The sequence below is a fragment of the Pogona vitticeps genome, chromosome 8 (assembly GCF_051106095.1).
Source record: "Pogona vitticeps strain Pit_001003342236 chromosome 8, PviZW2.1, whole genome shotgun sequence".
Lineage (NCBI taxonomy): Eukaryota > Metazoa > Chordata > Lepidosauria > Squamata > Agamidae > Pogona > Pogona vitticeps.
The window spans coordinates 13,783,269-13,808,763 of NC_135790.1; the positions used below are offsets into that span (position 1 = coordinate 13,783,269).

The following is a 25,495-nucleotide window of genomic DNA, read 5'->3' on the forward strand; positions in this document are numbered from 1 at the left end:
GTACGTTAAAGCAGTGATCCCCAACCTTTTCAGAACCGTGGACTGGTTGGGGGAGCGGGGTCCGTGGGTGGCATGTGCATGTGTGGATGGGTGTGGTGCATTCGCGGGTGAGGAGCGCACGTGCGCACGTCCACCTTCAAATGCACTTGCTCACCCATTCATGCATGCAAGCGCGCCACACCCACCATGCGGGGGAGCGGGTAATATGTCTCCACAGCCCGGTCCTGCAAAGCCCACGGATCAGCACTGGCCCACGGACCGGGGGGTCAGGGATCGCTGCTTTCGAGAAAACAGAAGGATGTGTTCTTATCCAGAGAAATATCAAATTTGAAGCCAGCAGAAGGGAAGCAACAAAGGAAGATGAATGAAAATGGAGGCAGGGAAAACAGAAGAAGATGTGGTTATGTCATTTACATATACAGTATTTTCACATTTTTGGACTGCAGTATTCAGAGGTCTGCCAGAATTGCCCCAGTCAGAATGCTGGCAACTTTAGCCCAAACACAAAGCTCTCTCAGATGTTTTCAGTAACTTATAGCTGCTGCATAAATGAGGGGGGAAATGTGTTCCTGAGCAACTGGACTGTTTTGACAGTTGAGGAACTACCTCAGCAGGGCTGCCAAGCATTAGGGATGCTGTAGTTTCCCTGTTCATTACGTTCTGTACAAGATGCCTCTCAGAAAACTACATACCCTAATGCTTCGCAGCACCCAGAGCTTAGCCTCACCCAACCAGTTCCTCCCTCATTGTATAGCTCGCAGCTCAGAAACAATCTTCTCATTCCTTGTAGTGGCCTCTGTGAATGCACACAAATGGGTTCCTTCTGCACCTGCATAGGAAGTTTCGGAAGATTCTAGAGCTTAAAAAAGAGTAACAATTAAGATTCCCCCCCCCCACGGCACAAGCTCCGCCTCCTCAACCTTCCCCTCAGTTCCTTTTTTCCCGCCGTTTGATTAGGACATGAGGAACAGGAGAGCTTCAATAAGGAAAGTAAATACAGCCTTTCCCACCTAATTTTTATTTTTATTCTAGCTATTTCTTTTTTAAATCAATATTCGTTATTTCCCTTAGTGATTAGAACCCTTTTTCCCTATACGATATCATTCTTTTCACCTTCCCGCCTTTTTCCCCCACCCCACTCCGGGACTTTTTCCTCTTTCTCCTATGTTTTATGGGGGATTTAAGAGGTGCTCCGTTTGTCTCCGAAAGATCCCATTGACCGACGGACACGACAAATGTCTATTTTGCCTAGGAGAATCCCACCAAACTCAGTTGTGTGCCGCGTGCAAAAGCCTTTTAAACCAGCAATCAAACTTCAGCACCTAAGATCTTTTTTTGTACGAAATGATTTTAAATCCTACTATGGAAGTGGAGACCTCTCCTTCATCTAACTCTCCACGGCCAGAGGCTGCCAAACCCACATCTAGCCCAGCTACCCAATCTCTGACTAGCACGACGTCGATACCTACCAAGTCCAAAGAATCATAAAAACCTTCTAAATCGGTCAGCGTCTCTTCTAAGACCCAGTCACGGTGTGATGACTCTTCCCCCCTCAAAAAAAAGACTAGGATAAGGCTAAGAAACAAAAGAAGACTACTAAATCGACTGTCATAGTTCCCCCTCCAGCCCCGCTGCCTATGGAGGAGTCTTCCAGAGAAGCGCCTACACTCTCAGACAGAGAGGAACACACAGTCTCTTCAGATCAGGCACTGCATGTTATTCTTAGCATGTCACCGAGCTCAGGCCAATCTGAGGCTGATGTACCTTCCAGCCTGGCCGTGGCCCACTATAGCCCTCGAACATCAGGGCAGGCAAATATTGGCGTTGAGTCTGAATCGGAGTCTCCTGAACACTCTCCAAGAAAGAGAAGCATAAACATACCTCTCCATACCAACCTCATCGACATGGTGAACACTCCTGCCATGCTGAATGTCCTCCTTATTATGGACACCACTACTTTGATCAGTACCATCCATATCAGTACCATCACCGTGGATACCATGACAACTACAGAGCATGCAGTTACCCCCCGCTGACGTGGTACTCTCCCACAAGATCTCCTCCAACAACTCATCCTTGACGCCGAGAGGATCTACCTCTCTCTCAAGACAAACCATCTCAAGATCACTGCACCAGCAAAACGATCTAAGCACACTAGGAGCCAGCCCACGGTCAACACAACTGTCTATTCCGGACCTCATAGACACGACGTCGAACCTCCTTCGATATCTATGCAGCCAGATGACGACCTCATACCAAGGGCCCATATAGAAGGACCGGACCATTCACCCTCAATGTCCTCCATGTCCTCCCAGAATGACGGCTTATCCTCAGATGTCTCCACAATCCAGCATCCCGCCGCTCGCTCAGATACACTAGATAACCACCCCCTGTCACCTTCAGAGGATTACACATTGTATGCCCAGTTCATACTGCGCATGGCTAAGACCCTGCAGCTTGATACACAACTATCATCTCAACAGGAGAAGGACCTAGTGTTCCACGACTTGGAACAAGATAAGACACCTCCACCTAGCTTGAGCCTCATGCCAGCACTACTTCAACTTGTCAAAGAATCATGGGACAAGCCACCCTCAATGCTGCAGACTCCCTGCAGAGTGGAACACCATTACAAGACGCACGGTATGGATGCCGACTTCTTACTCAAATATCCAATCCCTAACTGAATCGTTGTTGAATCCACACAATATAAGTTGCGCACCAGATCGTCTGTATACATCCCAGAAAATTCTGCATGCTAACCCTTGATACCATTATCCCTCTTCTATCCCAGGGAAACTGGTTCGTGGCCATTGATTTGAAGGACGCCTACTTACACATAACAATACATCCTACTCATCGAAAATTTCTCAGGTTTCGATTCAAGAACTCGACCTACCAATTCTGTGCCCTATCAACAGACTATCAACAGTTCCCAGAATGTTCACAAAATGTATGGCTCCTATTGTGGCGTACCTTCGGCTCAGAAGGGTTACAGTCTTCTCCTACATCAACAACTGGCTTGTAGTGGCTCTCATCACAACACTGTCGAAGCCACAAAAATCACCATGGACACTTTACAAAGACACAGCTTGAGAATAAACCTCGACAAATCCCAACTAGAACCATCACAGACGATCAACTACATTGGAGCGGAACTGAACTCCGTAGCTGCAAGGGCATTTCTGCCTCTACAAAGGATCATAAAGATACAAAAAGCCGTGCACCCATTTCAGCCATACAAAACCGTATCAGCTCAAAAAGCACAACATCTGCTAGGCCTCATGGCAGCTACAACTGCAGTTGTCATCCACACAAAGCTCAAAATGAGACCACTGCAGGCATGGTTTCTATCCCTGATCAATGCACTAACAGACCATAAATCGAAATGCCTACTGGTAACCCCAGAATTGGCACACCAACTTACCTGGTGGACATCCATTCGGAACCTGATGGCGGGCAGACCTTTCAAGCCAATACACTTATAGATACAGGTGACCACAGATGAGAGTCCTTCGGGATGGGGAGTGCAATGTCCAGAACTCCAAATACATGGCCTATGGACAAAAAGAGAAAGGGAACTTCATATAGATCAACTGGAGATGTTGGCCATAATAAAGGTGTTCAACTGGGAAAAGTGCTTCAACTGGTGACAGACAACATCACAGCAATGCATTACGTGAACAAACAGGGAGGTGCACACTCTTTACCCCTACTACACCTCACAATGGAACTTTGGGAATGGTGCCATCTCCACCACATTTTCCCATAGGCTAGCACATCTCAACAGAAGACAACTACTTGGCAGATCGTTTGAGCAAACTGCCCACCCGTATGCACGAATGGACATTAGACGAGTCGGTCTTTCAGGAGATCTGCCACAAGTGGGGCTACCAATGCTGGACCTCTTTGTGACTCGATACAATACCAAGTGCCCCAGATACTGCTCGAGAGCAGACAGTGATGCCAAGTCAATGGGAGATCCCTTTATGATAGATTGGATGGGAGAACTCCTCTACATCTTTCCACCAATACCAATGATCCAGAGGACAGTCATCAGGATCATTCAATATCGAGTGGACGCTATACTAATCACACCGTGGTGGCCCCTCCAACCATGGTTTACTCGCCTCAGGATGATAACCACAGAAATGCTTCACTTACCGTCAATAACAAACCTTCTATCCCAGAACAGTGGCTCCATAGTTCACCCGGACATACACTCGCTGAATCTGACTGCGTGGAGGATAACCCTGAATTCCTCAGAATTTTAGAAAGGGCTCGAAAACCGTTTACCAGGAAACTATATGAGAATAGGAGATCATTTCTAAATTTTACGGAATCCAAAAGTTTGACTCCAATTCCAGTCTCGCTCAAAACAATGCTTACCTTCATCCTCCATCTGTTTGACCTTGAACTGTCCCATTCCACTATCAAGGTTTATATTTCAGCCATAGTGGCTCATCAGCCACCTCATTCTTGGTCTGCTAGACTTTTCTCTCACTCCACTCTCAAAAGATTCATGAAGGGCCTTCAGAACATCAGACCTCTGGCACAACAAATCATTCCCCAATGCTCCCTTCAACTAGTTCTGGAAGTGCTAACCAAGCCTCTATTCAAACCAATGGCCACCTGCAATGAAAAATTACTGTCCCTAAAGACAATATTTTTGGTCGCAATTACATCAGCGAAGAGAGCCGGTGAATTGGCAGCTCTGAGATCTGATCTCTCGTACCTACAACTTCATCCAGACAAGGTAACCTTATACTTTGATGTCTCTTTTTTACCCAAGGTAGTATCTGAATTTCATATGAATCAACCAGTAGTGCTACCGACATTATTCCCTTCTCCGACCACCCCGATCGAGCACAAGCTCCACACACTAGATGTCAAATGAGCTTTGGCTTTCTATCTGGATAGAACGAAACAATTCAGACAATCACCTAGACTGTTCATATGTTATCATGGACCCAACAGAGTTGCTCCAGCACCGGCACAGACTATATCTAGATGGGTAGTTCAAGCTATACAGATAGCCTACAAACTCCCTGGCAAGTCGATACCAGACCATCTGAAAGCACACTCGACACCGACTGCACTGCATTGTGGAATCGAGGTACAGAACATCTGTAGGGCAGCTACTTGGTCCAACCCGTTGACGTTTACGAAGCACTATCACCTCGATGTCAGAGTGAAAAATGATGCTGCATTTGGAAAGGCGATCCTGACATCTCTGCTTCCGTGAGGGCCCTCCATCCAGTAAGTGAGCTTGTCAGTCACCCACTTGTGTGCGTTCACAGAGGCCACTACAAAGAAAGAAAGGTTACCTATCTGTAACCATGGTTCTTCTAGTGGACCTCTGTGAATTCACACATCCCTCCCTTCCTCCCCCCCATCCGTCACGTTGTCTCTTATTAGACCTGTTCTCCTTGGCAACGGCAGACTGCAGGAACTGAGGGGAAGGTTGAGGAGGTGGAGCTTGTGCCGTGGGGGGGGGGATCTTAACTGTTACTCTTTTTTAAGCTCTAGAATCTTTCGAAACATCCTGCGCAGGTGCAGAAGAAACCCATTTGTGTGAATTCACAGAGGTCCACTAGAAAAGAACCATGGTTACAGGTAGGTAACCTTTCTTTTATCCAGCAGCTTTTTGCAAACACCTGAGAGGGTTGTTTTTTTGTGGAGTTGGGAGGGGAGGGGCTAGAGCTGCCAGAATTCTGCCAGGGGCAATTTCGGCAGATTTCTGGGTCCTCCAGTCTAAAAAAAAAATGAAAATCTCATCCCTACTTCAGGAACAGTTACAGTAGGGCAGGGGAACATAAGGATGAGAGGCAGGAGAGCAGAGCTATTTCAGTCACAGAATAGAAATGTTATACTGCCAGTGATCAATTTCTGCTGGTGATCACGCTACAGAATGTTCAGTATCAAATACTAATTTGAAATATATATATATATATGTGAAAAGGATTCTTTATTTAGTCTACAGGGTCAGTTACGAAGTGGGGTATTGTGCTCAGCCGGCTTGCTAGCTTGAATCCTGCTACCATTTCGGTCATTTTTGACCTCCTCTTGTTCTAGTCCCTGCACTGTTATACGAGGTCTCCTTTCTAATGTTCATCATCATGGCTTTGTTTCTGTTTTCCTTTTCAAACAATTACTTCTTTTTTGCAGGTTCAAACTTCTCTGGTCCTGGAACTTTCCCAGATTCATTCCCTACTGTCAACCCTGGCACCCCAACATTAAATGAGTTTAACCCAGGACCTCCCCCAATCTCATATCAATCTGACATTCCTAGTAGCCTGCTGAGTCCTGAAAAGCCATCTGCTCCCTCCATCACAGGACAGGTCAGCAAGAGTCTTCTCCTGTAGTGGTGTAGTTGGGAGCGGGGGTGGGGGCAGAAGAAAGCAAGTATTTGTGTATATAAACATTTCCTTCTAGGAGTGCAACTCTGCAGCTGTCCAATACTCTTGGTTTTCTTGGATATACTTGGAACAACTTGCCAGAAGAATTTGGACATTCAAAGTGTGTGAAGTTATAAACCTGGAATTTTTGATTCCTAAAAGTTTTGGTTGAGCTCTAAAATGTAGGAAAAGAGAGGCTGGTTACAGACTATTTACTGTTGGCACACAAGAGAGAAATGCATACGTTTCCATGCATTTATGTGTTCATGAAGCCAGTGATCTATTCTTAACTCTGAAAAATTCTTGGGACTAGAAGACCTCAGTTTCCAGAGATTCCAAATATGACATCAATTTTTGCATCCCTCATATATTTGGCTATAGATTTTGTCCATCCCCCAGCTGAGAAACAGTCTTGGATTTTTGTGACTGCTGATGTTTTGCTTCCAGGAGACATTGTGGCCAATGACACTTAAACAAGAGAGCCAAAGGGATTTCTCACTAGTTGACTTGAATAGTTCACAGCAGATACAAAGCTTTCCTATCACTGTCCACTGGCCCCTAAAAGGAGAAGCTTCAGAGAAATTTCACATGTGCTATACTATCAATTAGAGCTTGGGAAAATTAACTTTTGGGGGCAGCAGCTCCCATAATACCTGGTACTGGGAGATTCTCAGTCTGTGGCAAGGAGGCATTCAGGAATGGGTCAATTCTTTTCTTAGTCCAGTGCAGGTAGGAGGAGTAACAGCTGTGGTCCCCAAGCTCCTGCCTTTGTCCAGAACAGGTCTTGCTCTTTCTTCTTTCTGGCCTTTTATAATTCTCCTTCCTTTAAAACTTCTCATTCTCTCCTTGTTTTCCCTTTTTTTAAAAAGGTCTTCATTCTCTCCTCCCTCATAATCCTATGAGCCTTTCTTGCTGTTGTCTTTCTTTTGGTCTCAATGGGTAAATCTGGCAATTTACTCTCAGAGGGTAAATCTCCTCAAAATCTTCATCATTAAGCATGCTTGCATGGCACTTCATCCCAGCTCCATCAGGAGTGGGCAGCAGGTTCCTCATTCTCTAGATCAGCCATTCTCAACTTTTTTTGGCCACAACTAGAGTTGGGATTATTTGTATTTGAATACGAATATCCCCATCTCAGCTGAACCTAATGAGAGTCCGGCCCCTGGAACCAGACCATCCATTCACATGTCCCGGCATTGCCAGCGTCTTGCTCTTCCCACCAATTGCAGAACTAGCTCCTCTGTCTCCTTGCTCAGCTGGCCACTCCAGGCAGGGGGCAGGAGAATGAGTCTCCCTGCACGGCTGCTGTGTGGCCAGCCAGGCAGGGTGATGAAGGAGTTACTTCCACGATTGGTGGGAAGAGTGGGACACTGACAGCGCTAGGACATGTGAGTGGGTGGGGCGGTTCCAGAAGCTGGACCCACATTAGTGCAGCTGGGATGTGGATATTCATATAATAATATCCCCATCTTGAGCCATGACCATAATTACAATATGAAAGAAATATAGGCCAAATTGCATAGTGAACCTTGTAAGATAGTGTGTGAAGAATTTTTTCCAGTCTGTGGCCACTTTCAAGTGTGCGAGGGCTTCCAGGGGACCATATGGTGCCCAATAAGAATGGCTGCTCTGGATCACCATGTGGTCCCTGCAGTATTGCCTTCTGCGTTTCGTATCGTTTCGGGTCGCCCACCACTAACACAGGAAGCATAAATAGAAGTGAAGAAATTAACCTAATCCCAGGAGATGCAGCAGAGGCATCCAAAGGGGAAATTGTTTCCCAGTCTTGTGAAAAGGAGTCTTAGCCTCAGGCTCAGTCCCAAAACTCTTTCACACTAGAGGCAAGAAAGGGGTTGAAGCCACCTCTTGTACCTCAGGGTCAGCTGCAAACCTCTTCTGCACTAGCCACGAGGAAGGACTTAGACTCATCATCTCAGGAAACATGGATTACCAGCACCACACAGGAGGTTTGATGGGCCCTGGGAATGGGGAGGAGGCTGGGGCTATTTCCTGTCAAAACAGGGCCCGGCTGTTTTTAATAGACAAGGCCTGCCATTTCTGGATGCTCCCCTGCCAGATCTCTCCAGAAAGCACCTCTGCATGCAAGCTGATGGCAACTATTTTGAACTGCTTTATTTTCAGCCTTGTGTGCCTCCAGTGTTTTAGATGCCCACTTTAACGAGGATTTTTTAGTTAACAAGATTAAAGCTGCTGTTCTTGAAGAGATTCAGGACAAATTGCAACCCTGTCAACCTCCTTCTAAGACAGCTTGACATCATATGTAAATGCTTTGAAGCTTTGTCACCTTGCCACTTAGGTGATGGATAATTTAAAAATCCCTATGGTAGACACCCCTTTTGCAACTATGCTCTAATAATAGAATAATCATAGAATGATTGAGTTGAAAGAGCCTATAAGGTAATCAAGTCCAACCCCCTGCTCAATTCAGGAAGCCAAATGAAAGCACATCGGACAGCGGGTTGTCCAATTTTCTTTTGAATACTTCTAGTGTTGGAGCGGTCACCATCTCCCGAGGGAATTGGTTCCATTGTCATACTGCTCTAACAGTTAGGATGTTTTTTTGTTAGCCGAAATCTGACTTCATTTAGCTTGTCCCCATTATTATGTGCCCTGCACTCTGGGATGATTGAGAGCATATCCTGCTCCTGCTCCTGCTCTGTATGGCAGCCTTTCTATTTTCTGAAAAGGGCTATCATATCTCCCCTCAGTCTTCTTTTCTCAAGGCTAAACCTGCCAATTTCTTTCAGGGCTTTGTTTCCAGTTCCCTGATCATTCTTATTGCCCTTCTCTGAACTTGTTCCAGTTTGTTGCCATCCTTCTTAAAGTGTGGTATCTGGAACTGGACACAGTACTCTAGATAAGACCTAACCAGTGTTGAATAGAGAGGAACTAGTATCTCACAGGATTTGGAAACTGTACATGCATCCTAAAATTGCATTTGCCTTTTTTGCAGTCACATTCACACTATTGGCTCATATTCAGCATTTTATCTACAACAATTCCAGAATCCTTCTCACTTGTAGTATTACTGAACCAAGTTGCCCCGTCTTGTAACTATGCATTTGTTCCCCCCCCCCAAGGTGTAGAATTTTGCATTTATCCATGTGAAATTTTATTCTCTTATTTCAGCGTAGTGCTCAGGCCTACCAAGATCTTTTTAAATTCTGTTCCATTCCTCCAAGGTACTAGCAATTCCACCCAATTTTGTTGAGTATCTGCCAATTTGATACGTATTCCCTGCACTCCCTCATCCAAGTCATTAATAACAATATTGAAGAGTACCAGGCCCAGGACTGAGCCTTGTGGTGCCGCACTTGTTACCTTCTCCCAGTTTGAGAAGGAGCCAGTGATAAATACTCGCTGAGTATGATTCTGTAACCAACTGTGTTTCCACCTGACACTTGTTCCAGCCAGCACAAACCTTGTTAGCTTGCTAATCAGAATTTCATGAAGCACTTTGTCAAAGGCTTTGCCAAAATCAAGATATATAACATCTATAACATTCCCACCATCTACTAGGGAAGTTACCAGATCAAAAAATTAGATATGATTAGTCTGGCAGGATTTGTTCTTGACAGATCCATGTTGACTTCTAGTTATTACTGCATTGTTTTCAAGGTGCTTACAGAGTAACTGCTTTATAGTCTGCTCCAGAATTTTCCCTAAGATTCATGTCAGGCTCACTAGTCTGTGCTTCCATGGTTCCTCCTTTTTGCTCATTTTGAGAACTGGGACAATGTTAGCCGTCCTCCAGTGATCTGGAACTTCACCCATCCTCCATGAGTTAAAAAAAATAGACAATGGTTCTGCAGTCTCTTCAGCCAGTTCCTCCAATGCTCTTGCATGCAGTTCTACCGGCCCTGGAGATGTGAAGTTCTTCAAGGTACTAAGGTATTCCTTAACTATTTGTTTTTCAGTCCCCAGCTGCAATCCTGTCCCTTCCACTTGAACTTCACATTTGTCTAGCGGGTCATAGTCTGTACTTTGGGAAAAGACTACGCAAAAATACGAATTGAATACTTCTGCCTTTTCTTTGTCATCTGTTAGCATTTTCCTATCTCCATTGAGTAGCTGAGCCACTGTTTCTTTTCTCTATCTTTTGCTATGCATGTATCTGAAGAATGTTTTTGTTGCTTTTAGCATTTCTTGCTAACCGCAACTCATTCATCTCTTTTTTTCTTGTAATTTTTTGTAATTTTGTGTTTAGAATTTCCATTTTGAGAAACTCCCACCCATCTTGGACTCCTTTTCCTTTTAGGATTTCCCTCCATGGGACCTTACCTAGCATTGTTTTGAGTTCATTATAATTGGTTTTCCTAAAGTCCAGCGTATACATGTGGCTACATTCTATTTTTTTTCCTTTTGAAATCAAAAACTCAAGTAGAACATGGTCACTTTCCCCTAGAATTCTTCTTGCTGCAACTCCTTCTACCAAGTCATCTATGTTGGTCAGAATCTTGTCAAGGATAGCAAATTCTCTAGTTTCTTCCTCCACTTTTTCTAAGAGAAAATTATCACCCACACAAGACAGGAATTTCTTGGAAAGTCCATATTTGACAGAATTTGCCTCCCAATACATATCAGGATAATTGAAGTCTCTCATTACAATACATTGTGTTTCTTTGAAATTCTTGCAAATTGTTGTTTAAAAGTTTCATCTGCATCTTCTTGGTTAATTAGCAGAAGACTCCAACTGCCATATTCTTTTTGGCTTTTGCCTCACTTATATTAATCCAGATGTTCTCGATGGGACAACCAAGCCCATCCTCCTGTATTTCTATGGAGGGATATGTGTTTTGACATACAGTGCTACTTCATCTCTCTTTCTATACTTTCTGTTCTTTTTGAACAATTTACATCCAATTACTGTATTATAGTCATGGGAATTGTCCCACCAAGTTTCAGTTATCCCTATCAAGTCATACTTAACCTCCTGAACTAGGATTTCCAGTTCTTCCTATTTGTTTCCCGTACTTCTGGCATTCATGTATAGACTCCAGATGTTATGTGATTTGCGGTCTGCTTCATTTATGACATTTTTGTGAAGATTATTCTTGGGCTCCATTTGAGGAGCTCAGTCTGTTTCTCTTTTTGCACATAACCCTTAATCTGTCTTTACCTCAGAGCTTGTGTCTTCCTTCACCTTCCAGTTCAGTTTAAAGCCCTCCTGATGAAGTTCTTCATGCTATGGCCAAACACATTCTTTCTGATCCTTGTGAGGTGCAACCAATCACTTGCCAGCATTCCATCTTCCCGGAAGTGTAGCTTGTGGTCCCAAAATCCAAATCCCTCATGTTGGTATCACTTTCATTCACCTGAATCATTTTCCTTTCCCTTTCTGTTCCTCTTCTGAATACTCAGGACTCCAAAGTCCTTGAGTTTCCTTTTCAGAGCTTCAAAGTCTGGTGTGATTTCTTCATAGCTCCTCTTGGCTGTGTCATTTGTTCCTGTGTGGACAAGAAGAAAGGGATAGGTATCTGTGGGTTTTATGAGCGATGGCAGTCCTTCCATTACATCCCTAGTCTGTCATGTGGGATACTTGCTTCCAAAGAAAGAGTGTCCCTCTTGAGCCCAATGAAAAGTGATCTGATCTAGCCCTTCACAAGATCCACGAGGCATCTTCATTAGTTATTAGAGCTTCTTCTAATTCCTCACCATTTGCTAGGACTTCTATACTTTGGGTGGAGGATTTATTTAAAAAAAAACAGACCTTGATGCCAAAATACTTCAAAGGTCCCTAGTCCCATAGGCATGCTCTGGTCTTTTGCCAATATTGTTCATGCTACTCCATATTCGCTGACATTTGCTACCAGATCTGTTACTGTGGCCACAGTGGCTCACAGATCCCTGTGGATCAGGCACTGGAGTGCAGATACATCTTCCGAATTCAGTTAGCCTACATGGGGACTCACCTTTTGGGGTATCATGCCCTCAAAGATGAGCTAGTGGAGACCAAAGATAAAACGAAGGCTATGCCAAATTTACTCAAAAAATATCTTTCTTTATCCAAGTGTTGTACAATTTAAAATTATGGATGTATATGAAAAAAAAGATGATAAAGACAGATCAAAAAGGAGCTTTGCCTTCTTTTGTTACCCACGAGGGTTTTCCCATCTTGAACTTTACACAGAATTCCCTCTCTTCCCTTGACCTACTCAGCCAAGAACCTCTTCTTCACCCAAATCCAGCCTATCTCAGACAAGCTACATGGAGATCATGTAGTCCTCCATGTTGAATATATATAAATGTAAGACAGTCCTCCACTGATGTTGTAGGAACCACAGCTCCCACTGTACAGCAGGCATTGCAGTTATTGGAATTCCTCTGGGATGGCTTGGATTTGGGTCTTTGCCCTAGTGTGCCACACCTACAAGCATCATCCCTCTCTCTTTTGTCAAGAGAAGGTAGGAAACCACTGAGTGCTCACCCACACCTAAAAAAGATTGTATGCGCAGCATCCATCATTTCACCACTTGTTACACGCAGCGTTCTTTCATGGGGACTCCCGAGTGGTTCTCAAGGTCCTCATTCCCCTTCCCTTTTGAACTCTCACATTCTGTCTCTCTTCAGCTTCTTTCCCTCAAGGTGGCTTTACTTGTTGCTATTACTTTAGTGCATAAAATCTCTGAACTCACTTCTCTGTCTATTGATAAACACTTACATTTCTTTAATCCTGACACTCGTAACACTCTCCTACATTCCTATGTTCCTAAATCCAACATAGCCTTCCATAGATCTCGGGAGATTATACTTCCTTCTGTCCTAACCTGAATTACCCCTTGGATAAGGAGTGGCACAGACCTGATGCTAGAAGGCCAGTCAAGATTTCTATCAAAAGAACCACCTCCTTCAGAATACATAACTCTCTCTTCACCTGTTTCCTTCCCACTACTTTGGGTAAGAAAGAATCCCCACCCTTTTTCTTTTTTGCCAAGTGGAGAAAGGCTTCCTGTTTCTAGCACATGAGCTCTGCCACATCTGACTGTCACCTCACTGCCCCACAAAGATGGCAGCTACTTCTGCAGCCTTCTTGGCCAATGCTCCTGTGCAAGACCTTTGCCAAGCGGCTACTTGGGATCTCCTTTCCACATTCTTAAGACACTTCTTACGATTGCCATACCTCCTTCAGCATGAGCTGCCTGAGGGATCTGATTGAAGAGTCAGTCACCTTCCACACTATAAACTTAGAATTTGCTTGGGTCTGTCTTATTCCTGGATGGCTCCTTCCCACAGGCATTGGGACTGGCTTCTCCATGAATGTCTATTCTAGTCTGCAGAGAAGACATCAAGATCCACCCAGTGGGGACTGACTTTACCTCTGTCTTGATCCACTGGCCCCTTTTACTATCTTTTACTAACACTCATATCAATTTCCTCCTTTCTTTGGCTAGGCTGGGGAAGGGAAACTGAGCAGCTTTTGGAGCATGACTATAAAGTTCTTCTAAATTCATTCTTCCTGCCTAGATTGGACTGAGAAAGGGGTGAACCCATTTTTGGATGTCTCCTCTGCAGACCAGAATGGACTTCCATGGAGATAAGCCAGTGTCCGAGTGGTTTGCCAAAGTTTCTCAAGCTTTGCTCTGTCTTCACTTCAGCAGTTGTGAACTGTACCTCATACCAGACAGTACCAACTGCGATAGTGGATGTGCTAGTGGTTTTTCTCCATCGACACTAAAATGGGAGGTGCATTTCCTATGTGCTCTTTGGTGGGGTGGGAGAAGAAATTAGATAGAAAAGGAAGTGACAGAAAGAGGGAGAAAGAAGAGTGGTCCTGCCCAGCATTGGCATGTGATCCTCTCCCCTGGGAATTTGCCTCCAAGAGAATGATACTGAAACAGTCTAGATGAATAATGTTAACAGAAAAAATTCTTGGGGACAAAGTGTGTGTATGTGTCACTCTATTAAAAAGCAAAAAAGGAGTCTTGTGGCACCTTTGACACTAATAGGTATTTTTTGGAGAGGTTCGTCCTTGGAAATGAAGGACATTAGTTTTTTCATATAAAAAAAATCAAAGCATCTTAGAGTAAAAAGAGGGGAACACAACAAGGCAGAAAACAAATCCATTACAACCGATAGCCCAGTGAAACTACAGTATTAGCAAACAGGAGCACATTAAAAAAATGCCAGCAGATGGCATTCCATGTTTTAAAGCACTGGTTCTTAACCTTTGTTACTCAGATGTTTTTGGACTGCAACTCCCAGAAGCCTTCACCATCAGCTCTGTTGGCTGGGGTTTCTGGGAGTTGCAGTTCAAAAGCACCTGAGTAACAAAGGTTAAGAACCACTGTTTTAAAGAATATCATTCATGAAGAGCTGAGGGCAGTAGGAATAGAGAAAGCTGTTTTAAGGGAAGATCAGATATTGATCCTTCTTGTATGGTACTGTCTGTCATGTTTGGCAACAGCTCTCCTGGCAGAGAATTTTGCTAGCCCTATTTTCAAGTGTCTGCCATTGAGCCCAGACCTTTCGCATGCTCTTAACACTGAGCTACTTGCCCTTCCCTCAAAGCATCTTTACTCATGAAATTACTGTAAACTCTTCATGAATTGTCTAAAGATGAGTGAAGCACAAGACTAGTGGATCATACACAGAGATTTGGTACAATGGCGAAGGGATAACTACATAGAAAGATAGGAAGGTGTCTTACTCTGAATCAGATTGTTAACTCATCTAGCCCAGAATGGGAGCTCTGACCAACAGCAGCACCGTCAGGATTCTTTTATAGCCTGCCTGAAAATCCTTGTATTCCCTAATGGTCACCCATCCAAATATCAACCAGGCCCAATCCTACTTAGCTTCCAAAATTGGATGGGATCAGATATATGTACAGAGTGTAATAGTGATCAGTCAGGTAATTGAGAGGAACAAGGAAATTATTCTTTCTGTCTTGCTTCCTGGTTTCACATGAAGGAGAGAAGTGCCCATTATTTCAAAGTGAGTTAGAGTATCATTCCTATAATTTCCCAGTCAACATGGAAGTTGTTCTCCAAAAAAATTAACTTTTTCAAGCTCTGGGTCCTAAATATTCACTCAACAGGTGCTACACTGACCCATAGTTGCATATGTGCATGAAGAGTGAAAGTCCATTATAAAAGTCCAGTCTAGTGGCTGCATGACCCTTAGGGAAGTTATTTTGGAATACAGTTCCCAGCAGCAATGCTAGCAGAGACACTCTGGGAATTAGTCCAAAAAGTCACTTTCCCTAGCTCTGTTCCCAATGCAGGAACAGACCACACATCATGTCCCTTCACACAACCCCCAAAAGCCAGGAAGTTACATGAACTCCTGTTCCTACTTTTGTGCTTCCTTCAGAATAGATGTTCTCTTTTGCAAGGAGTGTGTAGGTGAAACAATGAATTGTGGGTATGTGCCAGAGAAGGTGGTTCTGAAGTATAAGATGGCCCATGTTCTTTCCTGTGCCTTCTACAGCCAAGCCCTGAGCGTGATCTCCACTGCCATCCCATATTGCTAAATATTTTTCCATTCTTTTTGCTCCATAGATTCCTTCATCAAATAGGATGGCTCCATCCCCACACAATCCTGTCCAGCAGGGACTAAACAATCCCAACCTTGCCAGTCAACCAGGGCAGCAACAGCAGCAGCTCCACCATCGGAACCAACCTCCACCCCAGTCACGGCAGCCCATGATTCAGTCAGGCTCAGGAGGGCAGCTCCATGGAGGGCAGGAACTTGCCTTCAATCCTGGCCCTGGGGTTGCAGGGCCTCCCGGACCGGTGGAAGGGCCTGAGCCTTCCCTTGATGTAAGTAACAAGATGTTTTTTTTTCCTCATGCCAACTCTTATCATTTTTCCTTAGCGTGCTACAAGCTGTGAACTTTTCCACCTCACCAGGCCATTGCCTTGCTGCAGCCTTCTCCTCTCAGCACACTTTTACCTTGCCTTTTAAGCCCTTAATGGATCACTTGTAGAGCTGCCACCTGTAATGGAGCTCTAAAACAAGCCAGGCAACCTAATGCTTTCCAGGTCAGATTGCAGCTCCCAGAGTCCTGTACCATTTGGTCGTGGTGGTCAGGGCAGAGACCAACAGCAATCCAGAACACTTTAATAGAATCATGACACTCAGTTCTGGTCTAAAAAGTGACAGAATTGTGTGAGGATGTGTTCTTGGCTGTGGTCTGTGTGCAATACACATATGGGTTAATCTTGTGCATGCAGAGATGTCTTGGAATTTTCTAGCTAGAGATCCCTTCCATCTTGTCACTAAAAATTGTCTCTATTTATTTTATTTTTATTTATTTGTTCGATGTATATCCCGCCCATCTGGTATATTCTACCACTCTACTGGCTGCTGCTTTCTTTTTATAGTAGACGTCCAGAACAGAGGGTGAGGCGGGAGCCCCATGTATTTATCCCACCAGGTGTGAGAGCATCGCTCCTGCCAAAATGTATTTAGCTTTAGCTTTAGTAGATTCTGAGATGTCTGTGCATGTGCAAGTTGATTTGGGGAAAATATATACGAAAATCTAATTTTCCTCAACTCTAAGGACCATATGGGCATCTTTGCATGACTTCCCATGGGCTGCTCCAAAGGCTCACATTCCAAAGAAGCAAGATGTCTTGAATCCTGCGTCTGCTTCCTCCACTTACCTGTGCTCCCTGTCTCCTTCCACAGGCTGGATTTGTGAATCCACAAGGCCATTTGGGCTGAGCTTCAGAGGCCAACCCTTCTCCCCTTCCATAATCACATCTATGCAGATCTTTTCTATCTCAGGTGTACTGAGATGTTTGGCCACAGCTACTAAAGCATCATTGTCTGCCCTTTTGCATCTCTTTGTGGTCTTGCCTGAGGGTCAAAATTCAAGTTGTCAGACTGTTCAGAGGATCCAGAAACTGGGATGCCAAGCACCCTGGAGGCAAGACAGCTGCTCCTGTCGGTCCTGTGAGGGAGGAGGCGGGGTTTTTCTCTGCCTTGTCCTGCCAGCTGCTGCAGCTGTTGGGCTTCTCTAACTCCTAATGGTCTTAGCCTTGGCACTGGCTTGTTCCCAGTACTGACTCAAAACATTTTGCTGCTTGAGGCAAAGATAAAAGAGCACACACCCCATAATACGTCAGCCAGCGTGATAATTGGCTAATGGTATTGGAATACCAAGAATCAGCCACACCTAAGGACAGCAAGAAACCTGGGGTGGAGGCAGTGCAAGAAAATTACCCAGCATCCATAGTTCTATCTTCCAGCTGCTGTTTCCTCAGAATCCTCTGCCTAAGAGGCAGCCTTTATTCTTCCCACCAGCACTGGATCTTTTCTTTCTGCCCAGGCCCCAAAGCTTCCCCAATCTATTTCATTCATTCATTCATTCATTCATTCATTCATTCATTCATTCATTCATTCATTCATTCATTCATTCATTCTTATTTATTTATTTATTTATTAGATCCATTCATATCCCAATTTCCCTCAAGTAAGGGAATATATTGCTCTCCTTTCTGCTTTTTATTACTTGCAACAACCCTGTATTTTAGGTAGGTCAGACTGAGCGAATCCAATTTTTCAGACAGCAGGAAATATCAGAAATGCAAATACATGTTTTCTTTATTTATATGTACTCCCAATCTTATGAGAATGCAGGTCATAGACAACATGTCAGTGATTTGCTAAGAGAGGAAAGTGACTATAAAGCTGTTATGTACATGAATTAACAGATCCTGGCCAGAGTAATGAATTAGCACTAGACAGTTCCCCTTTGCTTTCTACAGAGGGACAAACAGGACAATCTCTGAAAAAGAATGAAAGGACACCAGTTTAACACCAGGAACACAGAGAAAGTGGTTTCAGAATTCTGCAGTGTCCCAAGACTGTGATGGATCTCAAACTGGCTATTGTCTAATGGCCTGAATAGAAATAAAGGCTTCTTAATGCGCTACATATATCAATAAGCCAGCTTTCTCTAATATCTTGTGCTTATAAAATTGTTAATTATCTAAACTTGTTAACTCTCCCCTCCATCCCCAAAAAAGCTCCTAGCTGACATACAGCTTATTACCTTGGTTGGGACCTTCTAATTCAAATGATTAACAGCCTGGTGGCCCCATTCCTGTGTTAATGAATCCCTGACATTCTTACTAAGCGTATCCTCAGTTTATCAGTTCATCATCATCATCATACATTTATTGGCAAAATAAAATAAAATAATAAATTGGGAACCAGTAAACTAGCTGGTCAAAGTTTATGGAAAAGGATAAATAAACAAGTGGTCTAGTAGTCCAGATAGACAGGGTATAAATCAATCAATTAAATAAATAAATAAACAAACAAACAAGTGTGAAACCAACGATCAAATAAGGCCCAGTTAACTAGATTTGGGTAACATCCTTCTTCTCTGGATAATCAATTTCAAGAAAATTGCCACTTTCTTTGATACATCAGCACTAACATATGAAAGAAGACCTAATTTTCTCCCTCCCTCTTCATAAGGAACCTCTCCAAGAAACCAGAAGGCCCTTATAGAAAGGGCAGTGCAAAATCATTTCTCCCCACCTAATGGAAAAACACAGTTTCTCTCCTTTGTGGAAATTCCTGTAAATGTTCCATATAACATCTTGAAGGGCATAGCATTACTTCTGGCTAATGAAAAGCCTTTCCGAGCATTAGGACTTCTTAAAAAATAGAAATAATCTGCTATATGCTCATATCTAACTGGAAGCTGCCATATATAAAGCCGAACAGATCTTATTGGCAGCACTCAGCAGATCTTGCCTTTCAGTATCTAAAAGTCTGTGTTTAATATAATAATAGTCATGCTCAAAATTAAGTGAGTTGATGATGTCGAAGTCCAGACTGATGGCTTTAATTTTCATTCCAAAAACGTTCATAACCCTAGAGGGTTCTGCTTCTTGTAAAGGGCGATAGAGCAGACTATCATGATGGAATGTATAGAAAAATTTGAGTCAATACTTTAAAAATCTTAACCAGGCCACTGTCTCCAGCCTTAGTCCTGTCTCTAAACAAAGCATCACAATATGCTACACAACTTGGCAGCCCAAGATGCATTCAGCCAGAATGAGACCCCATAAATGACTAGGGGGATAATTTCAGCTCTATAAACTCAAGAGCTGCTGGGACATATGAATTGCCTCTACTGTAGAAAAAAAAATATGTGATGGTTCGGGTTGTGATCTTAGCATTATTCCCGATTACCCTATGGTGCACAGCCCAAAAAAAAAACTGGTTTGAAATACAGTAGTACTCGTAAATATTGGAATTATTTCACTTGGTTGATTTTGTTTCCATTAATGCTCCATTTGAATTGTTTCCTTGATTTGCCAAAGACCTGGATCTTAGACTTATTACAATTAAGTTGGAGATTGTTCTTTTCTACCCTGTTTCCCCCAAAATAAGACCTAACCTGAAAATAAGCCCTAGTACGATTTCTCAGGATGCTTGTAATATAAGCCCTATCCCAAAAATAAGCCCCAGTTTAGTGAAACTCTGCCTTCCACCATTGTGCAATAACCAGAAGAAGTTGACATGACTGTATTTGAATAAACGTAGATTGTTGTACATGAAAAAAAAACATCCCCTTAAAATAAGCCCTAATGCGTTCTTTGGAGCAAAACTTAATATAAGACCCTGTCTTATTTTAGGGAAAACATGGTAGATATTCCATGCATCTCATCAGCAAACCTTTCAAACCAATACAAGTCCTGAATAAAATAATGCTATCATCTGCAGAAGAGGAACAAAGAGGGATTGCAATTTAGAACTGTGGCAGTCTGTCTCTGCTAAAAAGGGGCTAAATGGTTTTTTAAAAGATTGAATAAAGTAGGTGATAAAATGCATTCCTGTTTAACCCCACAGTTAGTTTAAAAAGGTTCTGACAATTCCCTTCTAAGGGTCACCCTAACCCGGCAGCTTCCTAATTAGTAGGAGTAACCTTCTGTCTTTACCTAAATGCAAGAGTTTGCTCCAGAGGATAGTCCTATCCACTGAATTGAATGCTGTCATCAAATCCAAGAAGGCCACAATTTCAAATTACAGTGGTGCCTCGCTTAACGAGCACACCATTTAACGACGAATCCGCATAGCGACGCATTTTTGCGATTGTTTTTACGATTGCATTGCGATGTTTTCTATGGGCAAACATCGCATTGCGATGATCGGTAAGCATTTCGCTTACCGATCTTCACATTGCAATGTTTGGGAAACAGCTGATTGGTAGTTTCAGAATGGCCGCCAGAAGAAGAAAATGGCCGCCCGCAGCGTTTTCGCGCCCTGTCCTCGCTTACCAAGGCGGCGAAAATGTCGGCCGTATGGGGAATCTTCACTTAACGGTGAGTTTATCCCCCATAGGAACGCATTAAACGGAGTTTAATGCATTCCTATGGGGTTTTCAGTTCCGTTTAGCGATGTTTCCAGATAGCGACGTTTTTCCTGGAATGGATTAACGCCGCTATGCGGGGCACCACTGTAGCTCTATTGACCTGTTTCTCCACAAAATATGATAGTAAGGCCTAGTGATCTAATGTAGATTTCCTCTGTCTGAATCAGTTTTGTTCACATCCAAGAATGGCCTTATCATTAATCCACTTCACAAGATTATTTAATAAATCTTCGGCATATAGCTTGCCAATAATAGACAGTGAACATACTGGTCTGTAGTTGGCTGGTGAACTAATCTCACTCTTTTTGGAGATTGGAATGATTATGGCTTTTGTGCTGTCTCTGGGCATTATGCCTGTTCTATCCACTGCTGTGAAGAGGTGGGCCAACATCAAGGCCCACCACTCCAATTTATCTTTTAACAGGTTAACTGGAATCACATCAGGGCCTGGACCCTTGGCCTAAAAGTTCTCTAGTCTCCTCAATGTAGACCAGTGGTGTTCCAGGGATGTGACTCGTAAAGAGAGTGAAATCAGTTGAGGGTGTTAAAGACCTATTCCGCTCAGAGAACAAAGAGGAGAAATACTGATATGTGCTGAAATCATTGAGGGATCTCCTTCAGGCCTACAAAAGGAGCCTGACACAATATTCCAGAATTTTTTAGTATTTTAAAGGGATATAGATTGTAACAGTTATACCATTGTTTCTGAGTATAACTGTTCCTTTTTACATTAATAAGGCCTTTCAGTCGTTGTTTCAAATGGGAAGTTGGGAGAGGGTTACACTCGTTAGACTCTATATTGTTGGTACGTTTCTCTGATGTGATCCTTTAGAGCAAGGACCTCCAAACTACGGCCACATCTAGCCTGCCTTGCCTTTTTATCTGGCCCAGGCATAGGAAGAGGAGGGGAGGAGGACCCAAGTGATTCCCCCACCTTTGTGGGGGATCGTTTGGGTCCCCCTTCCCTCCTTCAGCCCTTGAAAATGTGTTAAATACATGATGTGGCCCTCATACTGAAAAGCTTGAAGACCCCTGCGTTAGAGCTTTGCAGTCTCTGTCAAACCAAGTCTGTTTATCGGAGTGCTCTCTGTCATTAGAAAAGCTAGGGAAGTGGCCCAGTTTGGCCACCATATATGTGTATCCTCACCTAGTTATGGAGATATGAATAAATACAGAAGACATGTGTTTGCATCCCTTGTGCCTGAAGAGGTGAATTTTGATCCACAAAACCTTGTAGGGAAATACATCTGTTGGTCTTTAAAGCAGCCAGTCTCAATGGGGGCCATATGGCCCCCTGGGAGCCCCTGGCATATTAGAAAAGGGCCGCAGACTGGAAACAGTCCCTCACAGACCACCTTAGGTGGTTTGCTAGGCGACTTACGCAATCCTGATAAGGCCTATATTTCATATTGTATTTATGGCTTTGGCCAAAAAAATATTGAGAAGGGCTGCTTTAAAGTGGCATAATATTTTATTTTATTTCTCTCTTTTTTTTCTTCTCCTTTTAATTTTGTCAATATGCTATAGCAAACATGGATACTTATTTGGAAATTACATGGGGGAAGGTGATTTTTGAATTAACTAGTCGAGGAGAAAATCTGTAGTGTATAGTTAAGAATGTGGAGCAAGGTTGGTAAGATATGCCATCCCCCAAGATACTAACTACTGCACTGTGACTCTCTAGATCGCTAGATAGTTGTGGGAGTCCCACATGAAGGGCACATGGCTCTGTCCTGCTCTAGAGTATAATTGCCCCACTCAAAAAATATTTCATAATATAGGGTCAGCATATATTACTCATGTGTAACTCCCATTACTTGCAACAAGTGTAAATGTGTTCCAGCGGTGAGAGTATTGGTAAGGGATTTGAGAAATCTAGATCCTAGTTCCCACTGAGCCATGAAACATGTGGAGTAACATTGGGCCAGTTTCTCTTTCGATACTCACTTGGGCTGTTGTAAGGTTAAATTGGGAAGAAGAAGAAGAAAAAAAGGACATATTTAATTGGGGGAATGTAGGGACATGGTGGTGCTGCGGGTTACACCACAGAAGCCTCTTTGCTGCATGGTTGGAAGACCAGCAGTAGTAAGATTGAATCCACGTGACGGAGTGAGCTCCCGTAGCTTGTGTCAGCTCCTGCCAACCTAACAGTTCAAAAGCATGCAAAAATGCAAGTAGATAAATAGATACCACCATGGTGGAAAGGTAACGGCGTTCCGTGTCTAGTCACACTGGCCACGTGACCACAGAAACTGTCTTCGGACAAATGCTGGCTCTACAGCTTGGAAACGGGGATGAGCACTGTGCCCTAGAGCCGGACATGACTGGACTAGATGTCAAGGGGAACCTTTACCTTTACCTAGGGTATAAATGTAAATGATAAATTAACAAATAATATGGTGACCAGGACTGTTATGTTAGGTGAGAAGTATGGTGGAGAGCCCCCTTGGAATTCTCTGTTCTGAAAATGGTGACATTCTGGGCTTTTCACAATGCATAGTATCTCACCATATCTTGCAGAGGCTCGTTTCACTTCTTCCCATTCCCCACACCATTGTTCTAAGGTGTTTTTGATGCCATGTCCATACTTGGAATGCTCTGTGACTCTTAAGAATTAACAATGACCCTCATTCTTTGTCTTTTGCCTTCAGCTTCTTCCTGAGCTGACGAACCCAGATGAGTTGCTCTCCTACTTGGGGCCTCCAGATCTCCCTAATAACAGCAATGATGACCTGCTGTCTTTGTTTGAGAACAACTGAGACCGCCCTAAGAAAACACATTTACTGAGCTCTGCACACCACGTACTCATCTGCACTTCACATGTATACACACAGAGATGCGCGTATACACTTACACAGTCAATCCATACCATAGCATCCCCAGCTGTTATCAAGAGAGAGGCCTTGCCTTGTATAATGACAATGCCCAAGGAGTCTTGCCAATGAGTCTGAACAGTTATAAGGCAACCCAACGAAATTTTGGTCCCCAGTCAGTCATCATGGGTTTTTTGTTTTCTTGAATGGCCTTTTACTGTACAGATGTTCTGTTGCAGACACAAGGGCAGCTTGATTGTAGCTGTCTTAGGGAGCCCTTTGTATACAAGACAGATGGTGGTGATGCTGGTTGCAGTAGCGGGGGGACTGTACCTGAAGAATTAATTTTTTTATTAAGTTGCTCAGACCATGCTAATATGCTAGGTCCAGACAGACAGCAGCTGTACGGTTTCTCCTGATGCTGCCCAGGAGACATTCTGGAAATCTGCAGGAAGATATGGACCCAAACACCTTTATGATATTTTAGCAGAACTGATAATTCTTTCCTCCCTTTCCTCATGCACCTCATTCAGGATCTTCATCTCAGGATGAACTGCAGTACCCAAACAAGTGAAGCCCTAGAAGGAAAGTGGTTGCTCCCTTTGTTTTGACATTTCCCTGTGTTTTTTAAAACCACACAGCGCCAATGAAGAATAGAGATCAAGAAAGAAGTACGTGGAGCTTGCTTGTCCTTGCATGTCACTGGATGTGGAGTCTCTCAGGAGCCTGTCCAAGCTCTTCAAGTCCTGGGGTGGACATCACAGCTGCTTTTTGTTTTGTTTTTGTTTTTTTGGTCTTATGGCTTCCAGCATCAAGGATGTGCGAGAACAAACCTGAAATCAAGATCAGAAATCTATTCACACTCCCTGATCCAAAGGGTTGGTTCCTGTCTGAAAACCCTGCAAGAAACTGAGCTGGAAATCTCTGCCCCCACTCCTATTCCCTAGTTTCTTCTCCATAGACAACAGCAGCAAAGAAATGCATCTCTGGCTTGAAAGAACATATAGTTCCCTAGACAGAACCTGACACGCTGTCTCCATCACACGATGGATCCATCTACAAGCACAACAATGTATATAATGTAGAAACACTAAAGGAAACAAAATTGAGGGGTGGGGGTGAGAAGGGGAGGGAAGGGAAAGAAATATTTAAAAAAGCAAGTGCATCACTCTGTTGTATAGTCTCAAGGGCATCCCAGCCTTGGGCAAAGGTCCACTGTATAAATGTGCATAAGCTTCCTAGATTGTAATATAGACCATTCCACATGGGGCTGTGTGCACCATCCAGAGAGTCAGTGCATTTAGCCATAGCCAGGAGGGCCTCCCTCATGTGTGACAATTGTGTGTCCCACCAAAGTAGGATCTGGATGCCGAAAACAAACTCATCTTAATCCTAAACCCCAGAAATGAAGTGCAACGCGTCAGTCCAAAACAATGTTATGTGTGTTGACTTGCCATTCCCTTCCAGTCCTGCTCAGGAACCTGATGCTGTTGAGGTTGCTTTTGGGATGGTGGCAAAGAGGTCCCAAATATTTCCTCTCTGTGAACAATTGAATCCATTGTTCATGGCCAGGTTTCCTGAGCCAGGGAATCTGTGTGTCCAAGTGCTGACAGCTCTGTTGAGTTTTGTGTATCTTGTTTCATTATTATATTAAAGGATTCTTTTTGGTGGGGCTTGCCAAAGAGCTTGTGTCAAAGACAAATCTGGGGAGTATGGTGGATCTCTTTATCTCCCCACACACACACACACACACCCAAACTGAATTTGCGGTGGGTTATGCAGCTTCTCGTTTCCCCCTATTTCAGTTTAATTGATGAACAATTTAATTCTTGAAGAATACGGCTTATTGTTACCTCAGTCTTATAATCAGCATAAATGTCTTACACTCAAGGAAGGATAAATTACATTTTTTTTTAACCACAACC

The 25,495-nt window shown here is 43.5% G+C and overlaps 1 protein-coding gene across 5 annotated transcripts in view; it reads left to right on the forward strand.

Annotated features, from left to right (window-relative positions):
• The window catches only part of ZMIZ2 (zinc finger MIZ-type containing 2), a 159,579-nt gene extending 134,337 nt beyond the window's left edge, over positions 1-25,242 (forward strand). For 4 of the 5 annotated variants that reach the window (XM_072979010.2, XM_072979011.2, XM_020803570.3 and 1 more), the window contains 3 exons: positions 6,169-6,341; positions 15,920-16,180; positions 23,409-25,242. In XM_072979010.2, the coding sequence (XP_072835111.1) occupies positions 6,169-6,341; positions 15,920-16,180; positions 23,409-23,516 (542 nt within the window). In that variant the 3' untranslated portion in view covers positions 23,517-25,242. The remainder of the gene's footprint in view (positions 1-6,168; positions 6,342-15,919; positions 16,181-23,408) is intronic. The other variant, XM_072979012.2, reaches the window with a different exon arrangement.
• The last annotated feature ends 253 nt before the right edge of the window (positions 25,243-25,495 follow it).